Source organism: Chionomys nivalis, chromosome 12 (assembly GCF_950005125.1).
Source record: "Chionomys nivalis chromosome 12, mChiNiv1.1, whole genome shotgun sequence".
Classification (NCBI taxonomy): domain Eukaryota; kingdom Metazoa; phylum Chordata; class Mammalia; order Rodentia; family Cricetidae; genus Chionomys; species Chionomys nivalis.
In genome coordinates, this window is record NC_080097.1 from 68,554,271 (window position 1) to 68,574,823 (window position 20,553).

A 20,553-nucleotide genomic window follows, 5' to 3' on the forward strand; every position below is an offset into this window, starting at 1 on the left:
TGTGCTGGTGAAGGATCGCTAGATGCCTGAGTTATTGTTGTCAGTTTTGGCAATATTGGATTCCTTGGGTTGTGATTTTCCTTCTATTACTTTCTGTAGGGCTGGATTTGTGGCTACGTATTGTTTAAATTTGTTCTTATCCTGGAATGTCTTGTTTTCTCCATTGATAGTGAACGATAGCTTGGCTGAGTATAGTAGTTTGGGTTTGCATCCATGGTCTCTTAGTTTCTGTAGTACCTCTATCCAGGACCTTCTGGCTTTCATGGTTTCCATAGAGAAGTCAGGTGTAAGTCTGATCAGTTTACCTTTATAAGTTACTTGTCCTTTTTCCTTTGCAGCTCTTAATATTCTTTCTTTAATCTGTATATTTTGTGTTTTGATTATTATATGGCGAGGTGATTTTTTTTTTTGATCCAGTCTGTTTGGTGTTCTGTATGTTTCTTGAATATTCAAAGGAATATCTTTCTTTATGTTGGGAAAGTTTTCTTCCATCATTTTGTTAAAAATATTTTCTGGACCTTTGAGCTGTGAATCTTCTTCTTCTATCCCTATTATTCTTAGGTTTGGTCTTTTTATTGTGTCCCATATTTCCTGAATGTTTTGTGATGAGAATTTGTTGGCTTTGCTGTTTTCTTTGATCAATGCCTTTATTTTCTTTATGGTGTCCTCAAAATCTGAGATTCTTTCTTCTATCTCTTGTATTCTATTGATTAGGCTTGCTTCTGTAGTCTCTGCTCGTTGACCTAGATTTTCCATATCCAGCTGGTCCTCAGTTTGTGTTTTCTTCCTTGCTTCCATTTCAGTTTTCAATTCTTGAACTGTTTCCATTACCTGTTTGATCATTTTTTCTTGGTTTCCAAGGGTATCATTTACGTATTTGATCATTTCTTCAAACTTTTTGTTATACTTCTCATCCATTTCTATAAGGGCATTTTTTACATGTTGTTTAAGGGACTCTATTGCTTTTATAAAGTCAATTTTTTCCACTTCTTCTGTGTTAGGGTGTTCAAGTCCTTGTGTTGTAAGATCATTAGGTTCTGGTGTTTTCATGTTGTTTTTTAGATTGTTGGGTGAATTCTTGCCTTGGCGCCTGCCCATCTCCTCCTATTGATGCTATCTAATGGGTCTTTTAAAACAGGATCAGGTTTCCCTGCTGGCGAGGGGCCCCCATTTGCAAAATGCCCTTGCTCAGTTTCCTGGCTCCTGCTGTGGGTCAAGAACACTCTCCTCACTCAGGGGTGTCTTCAGGGACAGGACCAGGCTCCCTGTTCGCCAGGGGCCTCGCCAATAAAAGGCCTACCACTCTGCAGGCCAGCCCCCCAAAAACCTACTTGATTTAATTGTAGTGTGGCGATCTGCTCTCAGTGTGGGCTTCACTGTTTCGTGCTTGGACTATCTCGCGTCTGCCGTGTCTGCGCGCCGGTTCCCGCCCTGTCTGCATGCAGGTCCCCGCCGTGTCTGTGTGCTGGTTCCCCCCTTAACTTTTAATATTAATGATAGAATAAAATATTTTGGGTATTGTGGGTAAAATTCAAAGAATGTTGAAATTGAATATTTTCTACAGATTTTATAATATTTTATTTTAATTGCATTTGTATGTGTGTATTTGAGAATGCCAAAGAAGTAAGGTGACACCAGAGGCCAGAAGAGGATGTCAGAGCCCTTGTGCCTAGAGTTACAGGCGATCCTAAACCACCAGGTCTATATGCTGGGAACCCAATTTCAATTCTCTGCACAAACCGTGCATACTTTAACCATGGACCCATCTCTCTAGGCCCTGACTCTTGCTTTTAGGATGACAAGCCAGGGAATTTAAAATGACAGCATGACTTGAATTCTATTCCTGTTGGAAGTTCATCCTTACGTCTCTGGGAGATAAATGGAGACCAGGAATTTTCTACTGTCTTTTGATAGCATTGAGTCATTCTCTTACGGACCTGTTCTTCATGGACCACTGTGTCCCCACTGAGTTCACTCTGGTTTCTGTTCCTAGGAGCAGCAGGTGTTGTTGCTTCTTAGGTTTCCCAGGTAGAATTCCACAGGAGAGCTCTGTGGGAATTCTCATGCATTACGTGTGATATACATTTTCTTCAAAACAATGTGGATCTGGCCAAAGCCTTACCTTTTCCTCTTTATTTTATTTTATTTTAATTAATTTATTTATTTGGTTTGTCAAGATAGGATTTCTCTATGTCAACCCTAGTTGTCCTAGAAATAGCTCTATAGACCGTGCTGGACACAAACTCACAGAGATCTGCCTGACTCTGCCTTCAAAGTGCTGGGATTAAAGTCGTGTACCACCACTGCCTGGCAGTACCTTTCCCTCTTGGCAATTTCTTGGCCATATTTGATGCTTGCATCGCCATTGGCAGGAAACAACTGTTCATCCGTCCTTATGCTTGAGGATTGATCAAGGTTTGATCAGATTATGTATTTGGTATCAGAGATGCTTAGAAGCAAGTGATAACGGAACTGTGCTTGCGTGAGAAATTCTGGCAGAGCTGGGGAACAACAGCCTTCTCACACAACTCAGGCTACTGAAATCCAGGTGGCAGGAAATGGCCTACTCATTGCAAAAGTTCTGACTCAGTTCTGACATTCACTTTGGTCTGAATCTCCCAGGCCAAGAGTGCAGTTGCTACATCAAGGAACAACACAGGGAGATGAGGCAAGGCTCCCGGCTGTCTGAGATGACAGCTGATGTTGCTCTGAGATCATGCTGTGGAGACATTGAGACCTGACCCTCTCAGACAGCCTAGTCTCTTAACAGGACCCTGCTCCTGTTAAGACGTTCTTACTGTGCAAGTGCCCATGTCATTCATATATATATATAACCATAAGCTGGAATTACTGGGATAAGTTTCTGTCTCTTCTCTTTCCTCTCCTCTCATCTTTTCTCTTCCTCTACTCCCTTCTCTTCCTTTTCCTACTTTTTTTAAAGACAGATCTCATGTAGTACAGGCTAGCCTTACTTTCATTGTGAAACTGAAGATTAACTTGGCCTTCTTATCTTCTTGCTCCTACCTTCCAAGTTTTTCTAACCATGAAAATACCAGTATCTGGTTCTGCCCTCAGAGATGTTGACCAAATTGCTTAGAGGTGAAAAGAGGGTTTCAAAAACCCTTCATGCCTCCCTGCTAGGGTCTGGTTTGTTAAAACAATGTCTCACAATATGTTCTAACTATAAGGGAAAGGAGTGAACGGTACTTGTTGAAAATACAGATTTCTGAGTTATCAGATCTTTAGAGTTAGAATATTTGAAAATGCACCCTGAAAAATTATTTTAATCTCTATTTCTTTGTTAGCGTGTCCATGTTGAGTGTATGTTGCGTGCATGCTGCTTCATACTGAGGATACAAGAGGACATTTGCTTCCTCTGGAACTAGAGCACTTAGCTCAGCCTCTGAGCCATCTCTCCAGCCCTGGAAATACACTCCTATCCAGAAGCCTTCTGCTAGTCAGTAAACTGTAATCTCAGCAGCACTGCGTGGAACCGTAAACAACTGAGCATGGGCATGCGTCTTATCCCTTTGCTTTTTAAGAAGGCCAGGAAACAGTAGCTGTAAAGTGCAAAAGAAGTAATCTCCAGGAAGAAAACATCAAAACCTTAAATAGGGAGATGTTTGGGGTGTGGTTCATCCAGAACCCCGGAAATGATGACAGAAAGATGGCTACCTGTTCTTCCCTCCAGAAATGAGGAGCCAGAGAGAGAGAGCCACTTCGGAGGCTTGCCAGACAGCCTGGATTACTCAGTGAACTCTAGATCAATGCAAGACCCTGTCTCAAAACAAACAATCTGTGACAACCGAGGAACAACATCCACACTTGCCTCTGTCCCACTTAGGCAGACATATGTGCACATGCCTCTACATGACACAGACATGCTCATGCCATAAGTAACTAATACAGCGGCCATAAAACAAGTTCTTCAAGCCTCATTACGTCTTCAAGACTGCCTTTTTGTCTCTTATCCCATACATTTATGCTTTTTGTGCCTCAGCTTCACTACCTTCAGGCTGCAGGCACCTTTCCTTAATGAAGGCGGGAGACCTTGCTTAGTTAAGTCTGGCCAGCGTTTCATATTTTCTCTGCTGTGAACTTCTCAGCAGCCCTGTCCTGTGGGATACTCAGAAGCATCTCCATCTCTCCAGAGTGCTGAAGGGGCTTTTTCAGACACTGCTTTCTGGGTGGAAAAGGTTCATCTCTATTTGCCTGATGCTTTCCTTGCTTTCATCGGGGAAAAGTTTCCATACCCCACAGTCCACAAAGTTAACGGCTGCTCTCCAGCTCTCCAGATTATCACTGGCTACATAGATAGCTTTCCTTTCTCTACTTTTTTCTTTTCCTTCCTTCATCTCTCATCTTGGTGTTTGCTGCCTAGCTGATGGAGATGAAGTTCAAGTTCAGTGCAGCAGTTAACTCAGTGTGTGTGCCTGTATTCGAAGTCCACTCAGCCTTAGCTTACTGTGATCATACGCGGGGCAACTGTGCAGTGAATGAAGAACTGTGGACAGGTACGTAAGTCCATACAAAGGAGCTCTTGTAGATGATGATCTTTTAGTGGATCAAATGAGGAGGGGAGTTTGCCATCAGACCGGGTCTGTGCTGAAATATGCAGCCAGATAGTGACAATAAGAATGTCTAGTCCCTGAGTAGTGACAGCTTCCCCTACATAAGAATTTGAAACCTAGAAAAAAAAAGTTGTGCTTTAAGCCTGACTACATTCTGGTTTTTCCCTGACAACTATGCCAAGGCTCTTAAACCTATGAAATAAAACATTCCCCACCAGTCTTCTGCCCCTGACTTGCTGATGCCTAGCCGTTTGCCTTGCCTGTCTGTCAGAGATGCTGAAGGATGAGGCGGGTCTGACCCTCATTCACTTGTCCTTCCTCTAAGTGACCTTGGAAGGACAGCAAGTGGTGTTCCAGGTTCTCCTTTTCTTCTGTCTGAAAAAGAAGTGACAATCTTAGTGTTTCAGCTGCTGCATTCACATCTTCCCACCCCAAGCACTTGCCCCATATAAGTAGTGTGCGTAGACTTTTTAATGTCTCCATCCGTCGGCCACCAGAGCTCCCCTTCCCTGCACCGTTGCCATCATCTGATCCTTGATGGGGGTGTGGATTTATGACACGGTCTCAGGAAGGAGGGTGGCAGCTGGAACTGTGGCTCACTCTTTCTGTGACAGTTCAGTGTTGAGGGTATCTTCCCTTATTCAGACCAAACATAATTGTATATGCCGAGCTGTGTGCCGTGATGCTATCTTCCAATTCCCCGGGCTGTGGGAGTTAGAGTGTGTGAGCAGCAAGAGACATGCTATCTCCTGAAGCTTTCTACTTCAGAAAGGGTGGCTTATCTGTCTAAATTCAATAATAAATACAGGAATATCATTTTGAAGGAGGGAGAGATGTCAGTAGTGGATGAACTGGGGAAGCTGTCTTCTAGAGATCTGAATTTCTCTCTACTGTGTACTTCACGAAGGGACTGGATGCTGTCATCCTCAGCCTAGACAGCGCTGGCCGAAGCCAGCCCTTTTGCTATTCAGCAGGAGACTCTGAAGAGGAGAAAAATCAATGGAGACTCTAATAGACTTAGTATGTGGATGCACACAAATGTGGCTAGGCTCAGCCTAGGACAAGGGGCATTTTAAAGCTTATCAGATGTTGGCATCAGTGTGGGATAGACAGCTGAATGTTGTTCATCATCTTTGAGCAACTCCCTTGACATTTAGGGGCAATGGTGACTTTACTCCCTAGAGAACATAAATAATCCTTCTTAAAAGCAAGACCTTGGGTGGCTAAGATCATTCATGTAGAAGGCAGAGAATTGAGCTTATTTCTAGAATGTGTTTAATGTTCCAGTAATCCACAAAGGGTCTGTGACCATGTATTACTGCAAACTGGCCTTGAGGCTTAGACTAGAAGGCCAGATGCCCTGGATCTGTTCCATCCTCCTTTAGAGAGTTGGTTGTGTGTCGGTGGAGTGCTGAGAGGATGAAGGGCATGGTCTTCTCAGACACAGAGCCAGACAAAGGTGCTTCTGCCTCCACTCAGAGCCTTGCTCCCCCGCATACTCACAGCCAGCTCTGACCCCTAGGATGGGTCAGGAGGGGACTGCAAAGGAAAGCTGTGTTTGTAGCTATTGGTGGGTAGATTCTGCTTTTTAGATGACAAGATGAAATGTCTAGGGAGGCAAGTGCCACTTGCATCTAGTAAATTTCTTACAGGTACCTATTGCATTCAAAAGTAGAGATTCTTAGATTCTCATGGAGAATGATTATGAGTAACTTTTTCCAAAATAAATACATTTCCAGATTCTGCTCGCATTTCTAGATACAACTAGCATCTAGATTATAGATGCTCAGAAAAAAATTGTAGTAGAGTATACATATGTGCGTACATGCATGCACACACATGTGTGTTCATATATATATATATATATGATTAATCATTTTAACCATTGATCAATTAGTATGTACATATCTCAGTGATATTAGCAATATGTAAACTCTATAGTCATCTTCATTACCCATGCATAGAGCTCTTTATCTTATTAAATCAAAACTTCATTCTCATCAGACAGTGACTCCCTACCCCCAACCCACCATTACTTTCTTGCTCTCTCTTTGAACTTGGCCACTCAAGGGACTTCTTGGGAGAGGAATCATGTGCTGTGTTTGTCCGTTTCTGGCTGACTTCTTTCAATTAGCATGACACCTCCAGGCAATGTGTTTCAGCATTGGTTGCCTTCTGTGCTGGGTAGTTTTTGTCCTCCTGACACAAACTAGAGTCGCCTGCAAAGAGGAACTCTCAGTTAAGGAATAGTTTCCATCGTCGATTGGTGGTGGGTATGTTTGTGTGCGTTTGTGTGTGTGTGGGGGGTGTTATTTTCTTGATTGATGTGGGAGGACCTACTGTGGGTGGTGCCACTCGTGGGTAGGTGTTCCTCGGTTCCAAAAAAAAAAAAAAAAAAAAAAAAAAGATTGAGCAAGCCATGGAGAATGAGCCAGTAAGCAATATTCCTACATGGCTTCTGCTTCCCTTCCCTCCTCCAGGTTCCTGCCTTGGCGTCCCTCCAGGATGGAAATAATACAATGAAATAAACCTGTTCCTGCCCCAAGTTGTTTCTAGGCATTGTGGTTATCATAGGAACAGAAATGAGTAGGAGCTTTCCTATCTTTAGTACTAAAAACCATCCCCATGCATGTGTGTGTCTCATCTTGTCCATGCGTGCAGCAGCTATAGGCACTTGACTGCTCTTATCTTTTAACCATTGTGAATGAGCCCCCTTTGAACCCTAGTGGCCCAAAACCTATTTGAATCCCTGCTCAACTCCAGCTTTGCTTTTAATATAATTTAAAATCTGGCAAGATTTGAGAAGTAGGGCAAAGAAGGCTGTAAATTTAATCCTTGGTGACAGTGAGTGGCATGTGTTGACCTGGCAGGGCTATAGAAGATTTCTCATCTTAGAAACCTAATTAAATTAAAATTCTGTTTGGCCAAGCCCACATTCACTAAAGCCAAGCAATTTCTCACAAAACTCATTAACCAGGACGTGGGAGCTTCGTCAACAGATGGAAGGGGTTTTTTTCCCCCCATATTTTTCAATAATTAGATTGAAAGAGGTCTTCAAACTTCAGACCTCAAGTGGAACATTTTATGTTGTTTCCCAAGGCGTCAGTTTTAATGGTTATTGGTAAAATTAGGCAAAAGGCACCCTGTTAAGTAGTATGAAGGGATGACATCAAATTTCAGTGTCATTAATCTGATACTTCAGGAAGGACGTGAGTTTAAGGAACATTTTCTGAGTCATTGTTACAATTATTTTTCTTTGTTTCAATTTTTTTTCACATTTTCTTTTCTTTTCAAATTTAGTTGTAACAAATAGATTCCCTAGAGGAACATACTATCTTGGCACAATGGCATGATTATTGGTAGCCAAAGCCAGTATATAGGAGCACTCCTGCATGTTTGGGGAGCACTAACTTGCAGAAACTCTCATCTGAACCTGGGATTAGGTTCAGATTTGAAGGGGGAAAGGTATTAAGCAATTGGCTTGTAATTGTTGTTCCAGATTCTTCTTTGGGGAACATTTAAAGCAAAAATGAATTCACACCCTCCACCTCTGTCTGTATTAGTCACATTTATCATATTTATCTGTATCCTCCCCCAAAGCCCGTTATTGCGTCTCATTTTGTCTCTCGGCAGCAGATGTCTGATTTATAAGAAGCTTGTTCTGCATAACTTCTGTTAAGAGGGAGTCTCATTTTCTGGGCCTTCATTTTTATCTGTTGTCATTTTTTGAGGTGACCTGATTTAAAAATAGACAGAGATCTATTGCTGTGCACATACTTCATTAGTAAATATTCATACAGAGATTCACCGCTTGAGATTAGTAACCTGTCAGTTTCTCTCTAAGACCCTGGCATGTGTGTATGTTATATGTGTACATGTTATATACACCCACATTGGTATATTCATTTATTACATATGCATGATATTCGTATTACTTTGTGTCTTTGTGTCTTGGGTTCACAGATTCCTCATTTTCATCCAAATCTGCATTCTCTATATCTCCATTTAATGTACTGTGTGTCCATCACTGTGGTTGATTTGTTTTTCCTGGATACCTAATATCGCATTCCTTCATCTCTGGACCTCGGTTGTCTCTTTGTAGCCGAGGGACCAGTGAATGTTCTGCCTCCCATACTTGCTTAAAACCTTTTCTCTTGAGGATTCTGTCATCCAATTAAATCCCCTCTCTCTGTTTCCTGATGGGTTACTTCTTGCTATTCTGGTATGGTGCCACCTTCTACTCTACCTTCTTGACTTCAGCCCCATTCCTCAGTTTCCAAACTGCGTCCAGGTTCTTAGGCATGCACGTTGCATCTCTGACCCCCTCCTCTAGGGTGCGCTTCATTCCCACTCTCTGGTCCCTGGGCCCTGTGTCACCTGGAGCCACATCTCACTGTCGCCCCGGTTTCACATTCTAGGGTCTTATCCATACCCTTCTCTTCTTTTGTTTTTAGGGCATTCAATCTCCAAATGTGTTCCCGATCCTTTTCCTAAGTATGTATCTATTTAGTGAGCACTGAAAGATAATGGAGCAGAGTTTTTGTTAACCCATGGCATGTACTCTGCCATCAGGGCACTTGTAGTCCAGCACAGGGGAGACATGCTGATCAAAAGACAGCAAAGAAACATGCCATTGCTGTACTGCTGACCGCCACAAAGCACCTGTACTTACAGGTCATTTCTTATGTCCAGTAGGCAGGGAATGTGAACTGTGGTGTTTGGTGAACTTAATTTCTGATGTTAGGTAGCCTATGACAAGTGGCACTTCTGGGCTGGAACAGGATGTGCAAAGGCCCTGTGGTAGGAAGGGGGTGGAAGAAGCAAATGGGAAAGGACAAGCTCTGAATGTCTACAGCAATTAAAGTCTAGAGAGGGAAGGAGTCTGAGACAGAGCCAGAAGTGGGCCAGAGTTTTCAGTGCCTCAGTGCAGTCAGAGATTTTGTTTTTGTTCCATACTAGAGTTATAATTGGAAGCTATTGGTGGAGGTTCCCCTGTGCCCATATATTCCAGACCATTATGACTTCATAGGAGTGCATTTGGGAAACCTTTAGATTCCCTTAGATGCCTTAAAATGCCTGTAAAATCCTAGTCGTTTCTGCTGGACTACTTTATGTGTGACTTTGAGACCGGGGCATACCTTGGTAGTGGAGTGTGTACTGAGCATGCTCAAGGCCTGGGTTCTAGTACCATCACCAGACATGGAGAAAAGCAAACCTTACACCTAAACCTTCGGTGTGAGTAAACCACAGTTTGCTCCCACCTGAAACCCTGTGCGTTCTCAGCATGATGATTCCTCGAAGGCACTGTTTCCTCTGACTGTCTTTCTTCCCCCTCCTCCTCCTCCTCATCCTCCATTCTTCTCTTATACAATACATCCCAACCCCAGCCTCCCCCCATTCCCAGCATCTCACCCCAACTTGCTTATTTCTTGAACACATTTCTCTTTTCATCTTTCTTTGCAGTTTGGGTTTCCACTGAATTAATTTATATCATATTTGTTTGTACTCATTCATAACTCAAATGCAGTTTGTCAGACAATCAGGTGGGACATTTGAGTGGTTTAAATGATCTGGTCAAAATACCTGTCCTATACTCTATAAATCTTTTAAAATTTCTAATTCAAAAGTACCTTTTGGAATCCCAGTATTCTACGCACTTAAGAGAACCATTAAGATTTAGGAATGGAGAAACATTACTGTAGTTGATAAATTTGTAATTAAAATACTCCTACCCCCCTTTCCCTTAAAAACCAAACAACAACAACAACAAAAAACCCTCTCTGATATACAGGCTGAGCTTCTGAGGTTAAAATGTACAGAAAATGTGCAGGCTTTCAGACTCCAAGAAGCATAAGAGGAGGAGGATGGGCAGACCTGACTTGTTTTTATTGTGATGTCAGAGCTGAGGCCGGGACTGGGGAGAGAGCTGATTTGGGACCCCTCAGAGCCCTTCTTAGTTAAGCTCTCTCTCAGGTTGGAGAGCTCATGGACTGCATAAGCCATCGGTTTCGGTGTTGAAAGCACACACTGTGAGTCTGAACATTTGTGGAGTCCGTGCATGGAATTTGACGAGAGAAGACCCTTGGGCACAGAGGCTTTGTAGTCCTCACACCACATTGTGATTATGCAGGAGGGTATAAGGATGGCATGCAAGAGTGCCTCCTTTTCCAGATGAAAATTCTTCTTTTACTCAGTGTGGTCCGTGAGCTCCCAAGATCCTCTTCTAACACACTTCTCTCCCAGTTCTGGCATTTCACAGACATGGAAATTGACTTCTAGGGAAATGAAATGACGTGCTAAGAGCTAAGCACATGCATGGGGCCTAGTGAGCCCCTGAGGTCCCTGCTGCTCGCCTTGCCCCAGACCATCATGCCTCACACCTGGAGTCTGTCCACTAGCACAGGCCCACCTGGAATGTCAGGGATAGTCTTTGTTTTCTTGGGTTTTTTTTTTTTCCCCATCTCTCTTCCTCTTCCACTTACGGGGAGTGGCATGGGAGTGGCATACTTCTGTGCTTGAACCTCTCAAGGACTCTGTCCTTAAGATGTTTCTTAAATTTATGAGACTCCTGATTTCATTTCAGCTTCCGGATTCCACGCTTGCTGAGGGCAGAGGTCAGCCTCATTTTCCTGCTTTGGCTTCATGTTTCCCTTATCTTGCTCTGGGGCATGTGCATTAACACTCAAGGGATGTTTGTTGAAGTTTTTAAACTCACTGGTCCCAACATTGCAGTTAGATGTTGGAATGCACCCCCTCTCTTAGAAGCAAACTGTCCCTAGATTGCTTCGCTTTTAGTAATCCCCCATCTATTTATTTTTCTGTACCTAGTTAATTTTATTATATATGAATTATAGCTCCATAAGAAAAAAAGGCCACATGCCTTCAGCATCATATACGGAAAACTGTCCTTTTTCCAAGAAAAGTCTCCGCTGCCAGTAGCCAGATTCAGCATCGAACACGTAGCGTCGTTAATTAGGGTCATTTGTTCTGCTGTGAGCTGAGGAGAATGTACAAAAGCCCGCTTAGGGAGGAATTAATTCCTCCTCCTCTCTGGACTTTCTGGAGCATGCCTAGCAGATTCTCAGAGCCTGCAGGCCTCATGCATATGTTCTAATGGGCTAATTGTTAAGGTGACATTTGTAAATTAATCTCTGACTTGAGCTAAGTTGTTTCCCCTAATGACTTGAATCCAGGAGCACCCACTCTTGGCCACACGTCAGATTCTTGAGACCAGCCTAACGTAAATGGAGGGGATCACCCCCCCTCCTTGTTTTGAGATTCTCTGTTACCAGCAAGGGCGTTCCTGCACTTATTTAGTGCAGAGCACTGCGTCCCTCAGCATACCCGTGGAGGTCAGAACTGACGGGAAAGCCCCTACTCTCATACTGCCTTGTGGGTTCCAGGCATCAAACTTGGGGTGTCAGATTTGGCAGTAAGCATTTATGCCTGCTGAGATATCTTACAGGGAGACTCTGCCTCTGCTCTTTCAGGAAAGCTTCCCAGGGATGTGATTCCCTCCAGCCTTAGCTCCAGATCCATCTCTGAAGGCCTATGATTCTCATGGGACCATTGAAAGCCTGTGGCTCAGCCTGTTACTTAAGTTGTCAGGTTCAAAACCCAGTGTCTGAGCAGTCCTAATAAGGCAAGTCCATACCTCTCTTCAGTAGGCCAAGGAGAGAAGTGAGTAACAGTGAAATCAGAGAAAGATTTGTTTGATGTGGCCACCGTGGGAAGAGGACCAAATAAAGATGTTTAGAGATACAGCACCCCCTTTCTCCCCATTCATCTTCAAGGCGCTGCTGTGAGGGAAGAGGTTCCCTGGTCCAGTGTGGTCCTGCCCATCACAGACCCATCAGTGTCTGCCTCCCGTTTGTCCTGCAAGGATCTCAGACAGGTTGTCAGAACTGTACAAATTCTCTTTCTTGAGGCAAGCTCCCCGTCTAGTTGGCACCAAGACCCCAGGCTTTCCCTTCACCCAACACAAAATTCCTGGGAAAATTCTAATTCCTTGAAGGTCCATTGTCTTAGCAGTCTGAGGACTGAAGTGTGTTAAAACCACTCTTACCAGGACGGTTACAAACCTGACAGCTGGAATCGAAGGTCTCGGGCATCCCCGCAGAGCCTCTTTGCATCACTCGGTCACCTGTGTTCTCACTGCTACAGGCTCTAGGGAGGGGCCAGTTTCTTGTATCCCCGAACAAAGAGTTGGACAGAGACTTATAGATGGTAACAAGCAGAATAAGAGAATTTATTAAGAAAGATTCCACTGCTGGGTGGTGGTTGCACACACCTTTAATCCCATTACTCAGGAGGCAGAGACAGGCAGATACCTGTGAGTATGAGGTCATTCTGGACTACAGAGTGAGTTCCAGGACAACCAGGACTGTTACACAGATAAACCTTGTCTCAAAAGAGCAGCAAAAACTTTAAAAAGGAAAAAGAAGGAAAGAAAGAAAGAAAAAGAACCCTTTTCAAGGGAGAAAGTGGATTAGATCATTAGATCAAAGAGTTCATATCATATAATCATGATGTATAAAAAATTTGAGCTTTCATATTCCACAACACAGGTATTTGGGATAATTTGCATATTGACTTTTCTGTATATGTTCTGTTATATATAGTTCTACATATAACCTCGTGTGTCAATGTCTCAGTAGCATCTGAAGTCTCCCCACAAGACTGGGCTGTTTAACACTAAAATGATCCATTGGAGTACTCTTACCTTTGCACCTATTTGTTGGCCTCAGCCAAATTTTCTCCCAGCCTTCCCCTTGCTAATTTTTTCTTTTTATGTGCTAATTTTGGAGTCTTTGCTCTGTAGCTTTCCACTCTATGCCCTATATGCCTGCATCAGTTTCACTGGATTTGCCTTTCCCTGCAGCTTCAGTAACGGAGGGGAATGTGTCATGCATATCCATACTGGTTTCTCATTTTTTCTGATATTCCCCATCCCATGGGCATTTGGACCAGCTTCATGGCTTGCTGGTGTTTCCATCCAGGAAGATGGCTGCCAGTCTTGCTTACTTTCATCTCGGTTCATGTCTAGACTTCTCATGATAAAGAGGATAGACTGTGTGTGTGTGTGTGTGTGTGTGTGTGTGTGTGTGTGTGTGTGGTATAATACACTGTGTGTCCTCCGGCATTCTTTGGTGCAAACATTTGCCATGTTTCATTTCAGGTTCTGAAAATAGATGACTAACATTTTATTGTTCCAACGATGCTTATCAAGTTGCTTTCCTTTCCTTTCTTTTTTTTTTTTTTTTTTTTAAAATGGACCTGGAACTCTGGAAATAGACACAGTATTTGGTATTGTAACTGCAGGTTTTTAATGGTGTAAGTCTGGACTCTAGAAGCCCCAAGAAGACAAACTCAGCCCTGTTAAAGTCACAAGTAATACTGAACAGCAGAAGAAAAGATATATTATTCAATATGGCCACATTGGAAAGAGACATGGGTAAAAAGGTCCAGATGACCCCATGTCTGTCTTAGTGATATTGACATGAGGTTTAGGCTTCAAAGGAGGGCAGGGGATGGGCATGACAAAGCAGTCCTAGTCAGAGTAGGCTCTTGCCTATCACTGCTCCACCATTTTTTTTATTTTATTGAGCTATACATTTTTCTCTGCTCCCCACCCTATCTCTCCCCTCCCCATCAATCCTCTCATGGCCCCCATGTTCCCAATTTACTCAGGAGATCTTGTCTTTTTTTATTTTCCATAGATTAGATCTGTGTATGTCTCTCTTAAGGTTCTCACTGTTGTCTAGGTTCTCTGGGATTGTGAATTGTAGGCTGATTTTCTTTGCTTTATGTGTAAAAGCCACTTATGAGTGAATACATATTATATTTGTCTGGGTCTGGGTTACCTCTCTCAATATTTTGTTTTCTAGATCCACCCATTTGCCTGCAAATTTCAAGATGTCATTATTTTTTCTGCTGTGTAGTACTCCATTGTGTAAATATACCACATTTTCCTTATCCATTCTTTGGTTGAGGAGCATTTAGGTTGTTTCCAGGTTCTGGCTATGACAAACAATGCTGCTATGAACTTAGTTGAACACATATCCTTGTGGTAAGATTGAGAATCCTTTGGGTATACACCCAATCCCTGCTCCATCTTTGTTCCAGCTCCTGTTCTGCAATGTAAACCTACAAAGTGGTCTGATGAGACACTGATCTGTTCATAACTATCCACACTACTACCTTTGGGACCTATCTGGCTTCAGTAAGATGGTTACCTACGTTCTAGAATTCAGCTTCATCTTCATGAATAATTGTCCTTATTTGGGGTCTGGTCTTTCTTGACAGCATTAGCTTCTCCTGGAATTTGAGTGGACTCAGGACAAAAGGTTATGGGTAAATAATTTGCCTCTGTATATTCAGCCAAAGGATGCACACAAAATGGAAGTGCCCAAGAGGAGTTAGACAAGCTATGCCAACTCTGTTCATGGCTATCAGAACATGTGTCACGCCAGGCATAGAGCAAAGGATCTCTTAGATCATACTAGCACATACAGGCTCTTGCATGGGAAAGGCTGGTCATTTTAAAGGTTATTCTGACTTAGCTGCTGGAGAACACATGCATTTTGCTGTCTGCAAAGGTAGGGTCTTGTGATTTGTTTAGTGCCATCTTTCCCTATCCTGTGGACGTTCATCCTCCTTATCACTGGGCTATAGAAGCATGCAGAAGAATCTTCAGTAGCTCTGTGCTTCCGGAGCAGCGGGAGAGCCGTCGTAACTTGAATAAAGAACTACTACTTAGAGAACAAAGAGATACTGAGACAAGATCCCATAGTACCCCTAAGCTCCTCTAACTCCTCCTCTGTCTCTTGATTGATGGTATGCGCCAGTGGCTTTAGCCTACATTATCTGTACCTCCCCACACATAACTGACTACTAATTATGTAACCACATAGGGCTTGTTTATCATTCTCTGTGTGTGCATGATGTGCGTATATGGGTGCACACTACAGCGCAGACGCAGAGGTTAGAGGAGAGCTTTATGGAATCTGCTCACTTCACCTACTTTAGCTGGCTTTTTCCAGACTTGCTCCTTGGCCAAGTATCTTTACTCACTGGCCGCTGTTTACTTTAGAGAGAGAGGGAGAGAAAGAGAGGGAGGGAGGGAGGGAGGGAGGGAGGGAGGGAGGGAGGGAGGGAGGGAGGGAGGGAGGGAGAATGTGGAGAAAGAGGGCAAGCTGAGCCTTCTGCTTTGGTGGTTTTGAAAGACTCATGTAACAAGTTTCCAAGTCTCTCAAGCTCACGTTTTCATGGCCACATTTCTGCATGCCCTAAGTCTAGGATGACAGTGTACGCAAGCCTGACATGATAACAAGACACGTGAGTAAGTATGAAGTTTACACGCACAGTTCACCTTCCTGCTGAGCAGCACTGTTATTTTGTTTTTCGCATGTAGGCAGGTGTTAGTGGCTCCTGGTGGGCAGAACAGTCTGCATTCCCCAATCTCCCTGAGAGAAAGCCTTCTGGCAGGACACAGGATGCAAGCCTAGGTGGCGTTAGCAGAGGTGCTGTAAAGGGTCATATTCCTCCCATGTTCCTTTGGTTCTTACCCTCTTTGAGAATGCTGCTGTTTGACTTTTAAGAGGACAGCAGGGTGTATTCCAAACACTCTTGTCATTGATTGATTTGCTTAAATAAGTGATTCATTATTCCCACGTGGAGGCTGCTGGAGCAAATTAGTGTCTGTGACTCTGGCCGTCCTGCTTCTGGGAAAAGATGCTTTCTCAGGAGTGCTAAGACTGACTTCTCACAGAAAGAGGGGGTCATTTGCAAGGGCTTTTGATTTCCCTTTAATAACATACAGCATTTGGTGGCGTAGGACTGTCTAGTGAGCCCTGCTGAAGCTCAGCCTTCATGCACAGATGGCATTAAGTGGGAAGAGATCAGTGCCCGATCCGCTGTTTATGAATGAAGAGTCCCCTCCCCTCTGTTAGGATCATGCTCCTTCCCTTTGCAGCTTTCTGAGAATGAGGTCAGGGCCGGGATCTAACTGCTTCTGGCTCAAAAATAGCAGCTCAGCTCCAAATTAATCTAATGCTATTTTCTGTAGAATGAAAAGTGGAGGCCTGCTTATGTGTTGGTTTCCTGTATACCTTTGCAAACAATTTGTGAATGAACCCCATGTGAAGAGGCAGGGCCAACCAAGGGCGAGTGCATGGGAGCTGGGCGCTGGTGATTGCAGATAGGCTGTGGGAGCTGCTTTTGTGTCCTGGGAGCCTTGATTGGAAAAGCAAAGCAGAAGAGGGAAACAGACCCCAGTTGTGTAGTACTCTCACTGCTTCTCTTCAGAAAGGAATGCTCACAGTTGTTGAGGACACTATGTGCTCCTTGTATTGTGCCCAGCAGTTTTCCAGTGTGTAGCCAGCTGATATCTCTCTCCTATGGTTTCATGGGGTTTTACAGTGTTTAAAATGAGTATTACATGCACATTGCATTATTTATCAACCATATTAGCATACACAGAAAAACAGGAGTATGAGAGTCCCTTTTACATACACACACACACACACACACACATACACACACACACACACACACACACACACACACAGTAGTGCACCACAGCCTGATCATGCCTTGTCTTTGCAAACGGTGGAGTTAACTTCTGTCCATCATCCCATGCCAACCAATTTTCTCATGTGGCTTGTGGAGATCGACATTTCTAAGGATCTTCCCTGCAGTCTCTTTAGGATTTGAGTATATCTAAAGGGCTGGGTTTGAGCATTAGGCAGGCATTGTGTGTGGTGATGATGTTTCATTTCTGATCTCAGCCTTAATTGTTGGCTCTTAGCATCTGTTTTTATGGTACCATCTTTTATTTGCAGTAATTGTCTCCTCTGTGAAAGATGAAATGAACACATTGGAACCTTGGGTGAAGGACAGAAGTGTCAGTGGCAGCCTGATGGACTTTTATGTAGCAGGAGCACATTGAAGGAGATGCCAAAACTGTCTTTTGTATTCGTAATGACTGATCTTGAGTGAGTGCATAACAGCTTAGAGATTGTCATATAACTAACTGGCCAGATGTATGACCTAATTGGCTTTTTTGCACTAAAATGATTTACCTTTTCATACTTGAGAAATCCTATAAGCACACACTGAATAGAGAAAATTTATATCTATATAGAAGTGTGTGTATACCCATAACTACAAATATACACACACATACACATTCAAAGAGACATCTGTAGTAGCAAATGTGTGCTTTTCAAAAAGATATTTTTCATATAGTGACAGAAAGCAGATTAGTGTCTGGGACTAGAGGCTAGAGCAGGGATTATTAATTTCACAAGCAAGAAGGATCTTATTGAGATGATAAAAATGTTCTGCAGCTGGATCACAATGGTGTCACATAGGTTGGTAAATTTCCCAAAGGCCACTGAAGAATTCACTTAAAATGGGTGTATTTTCTAGCTCAACAAAGCTGTTAGAAGTGATCATTCCCTTTAAGTCCTAGGGCAGGTAGAGGAGGAAAGACTACATCCTCCCAAGCCTTTGTACTTTCTCTTTCCCTTTGAAGTTTATTGACTTCAATTGTAGAGAAGCTGGTCCTTGAGGTGACAGGGCCAGATAAGAAAAATCCAAGGACTTGACATGGAGAAGTCTGCCCTGACCCCTATTGGCCAGGAACAAGGTTGCTCCCACTCCTGGGTGAAGAGCCATCATCAGAATTGTTGCAGGACTATGAACACAGGAGATATGGAAGCAGGTTCTGGAGGTAGTAAGCACTGTGCCTCAAACAACCGTTGCTGCCTATCAGAAATGCAAACATTCTGGTCCCGGCCCTTAAGTAATGAAATGTTTATCTTTTTTTGCAGGTCGTGTTAGTCTTTGCTCTCAGCATTGGTGCCCTTGTAATATACTTCATAGACTCGTCAAAGTGAGTATGCATATATGTTGTCTTGCCCATTTTTCTAGGTCAATTGTGACCCCTTACGTTGATGTACTTAATTAACACTGGCCTTTGCAAGAATCTCCTGTGTGCTGAAGGCTTGGATGAAGGCAGGGCTGCTCTGTGTTGCATCTCTGAATGGGAAAACATTCTCTCAAAAGGAAGGCTATTATGCTGTTATGGGAGGGAGAGGCGCTTGGGGACCAAGCATCATTGCTGGGTATTTGTTTGTAATGAGCTGGTTCCTGATGGAGTGTTTGTACTGAAGATGCCAAGAAGTCAAGGTTTTACTGGGAATGTGAAACCTCTGGAAGGGGTGACAGAATCCAAGAGACGAGTCTGAGCCATTCTGGTCCCAGTCATAGGATCTACTTATCATCCAGGCTTAGGTCATATGGGGGCATAGATTGGAAAACCCTGCTCTAGGATTTCACCTGCCAATAGAATATGCCACTGAAGGAATGGTCGCTGTGTTTCTTCACTTATGGAAGGAGAGCAGGAAATGTGCTGAGGCTGTTCATGAGGACACCCAGAGACAGGTCTGTGGCAGTCTGAGAACCTGTAGAGAACAGCGCTCATGCAGACCCTTTGGCTGGCAGTTTAGTGATCTGGTGCTCCAGGGTAAGCATAGTTCACAGATGGTGAAGGCCGTCTGGGAGGCGGATGAGACCAGTCACCATGGCTACCATTAAATGCTGTGGGTACCACTACTGGTTGCATCACTCATTCCAGCTATCCTACTACAATCTCAAAGTTGACAGCATCTGAAGCAGACAGATCTGGGGATGAATTTGCTTGTCTGTTTTTTGACAGCTCTAGACAAGGAAAAGAGCCCTTGAGCTTTCCAGCCTCATTGAATACTTTGAGACTGTTTTTCCTTCTAATACTTATCCTTGGTAGACCCTAGACTTTGATCCTGAGACATCTGCCTTGTGTTCCTGTTAGTTATTAGATATGCCGCAATTCTGAACTTAGTGTTTTTTCCCCATGGCACACCTAAATTCTGAATTTCCCAGAGCTATCTGATCACTAGCCAGGGGATTTTGTACGTTTGGCTCTAGAGGCCAAACTGTCACTCCAGGAAAATAAAAGAAACATGTCTACTCATCCATGTCTAGAATCTGCCAAGTATGAGGCCTTCAGGAGTCTCTTAGCCCACCTCAGACACAGCCTGTGCCCTCACCTGTCTTGAGCCCTGGGTCCTTTAGACATCCTCAGGGGACAAGGTTGTGATGTTTATTTCATCTGAAATCCTCAGTCAAGAAAAAGAAGAGCATAATTTGGTCTGGAAGACTCCAGTGGTCTTGGTGTTAAGGTAAGGCCTCTTCTTGTATTTACTCAGAGATTCTGGACCACATTTGAAGTGAACTGGAACTCTTAAGCCGTTGGTCATCTCTCTCCAATCTCTCTTCAGGGGTCATGGGGTACAAACCCTGCCAACACCCGTGCTGGGGCTTAGGAAGGAGGTTCGAACATGTAATCTGTGTGTCCCAGAGAGAGCACACACTCATGTGAAGGTGAGTGTGGAGCGCTGTTAAAAGGACAGACGCCTCGGCCATGCCTGCCTTTCCTTCGTCTCCCTTTCTGCCCCTTTGTATGCTATGGAAATAAAATGTTGCTGGTCGATTGATTTGGATGGTGTCTTCTTTAAATTGTGTCTACTAGGAGTCAATCTTAGGCCTTTTAGAGTCTGGTCTTCCTTGGGAGAGGATGGCAAAGCATGCTGTTCCCCTAAGTGGATGCTCTCCGCTGATGTCTCGCGAGCCTCCAGTCCTTTGGGATTAGTCCTGACTCTGCTAAGTCTTGCTGAAGTTGATGTTAGAAACTCTGTCATTCTGGTTCTTTTAGGGTCATGCAAAGAGTCTGTACCAAGGCTGATCTTCAGTTCTGTTTTTCACTTTCCCCAGCAAAAATGCCAGTGATCTTAGATACAAGATTGTCTTCATTCCGCACGGGTGCTGACCAAGTCCTCGTAAGGTGTCAGCCTCTCTCCTCTCCTAACCAAGCAAACTGTGTGGTTTGTTATAAAAGACTTAGTTTAGCAAAACACCTGTCGCTACATACATAACTCTG

The 20,553-nt window shown here is 43.6% G+C and overlaps 1 protein-coding gene across 8 annotated transcripts in view; it reads left to right on the plus strand.

Annotated features, from left to right (window-relative positions):
* Positions 1-20,553, plus strand: part of Kcnma1 (potassium calcium-activated channel subfamily M alpha 1) — a 740,126-nt gene that overhangs the window by 349,259 nt on the left and 370,314 nt on the right. For all 8 annotated transcript variants that reach the window (XM_057786232.1, XM_057786233.1, XM_057786234.1 and 5 more), the window contains exon 3: positions 18,407-18,468. In XM_057786232.1, the coding sequence (XP_057642215.1) occupies positions 18,407-18,468 (62 nt within the window). The remainder of the gene's footprint in view (positions 1-18,406; positions 18,469-20,553) is intronic.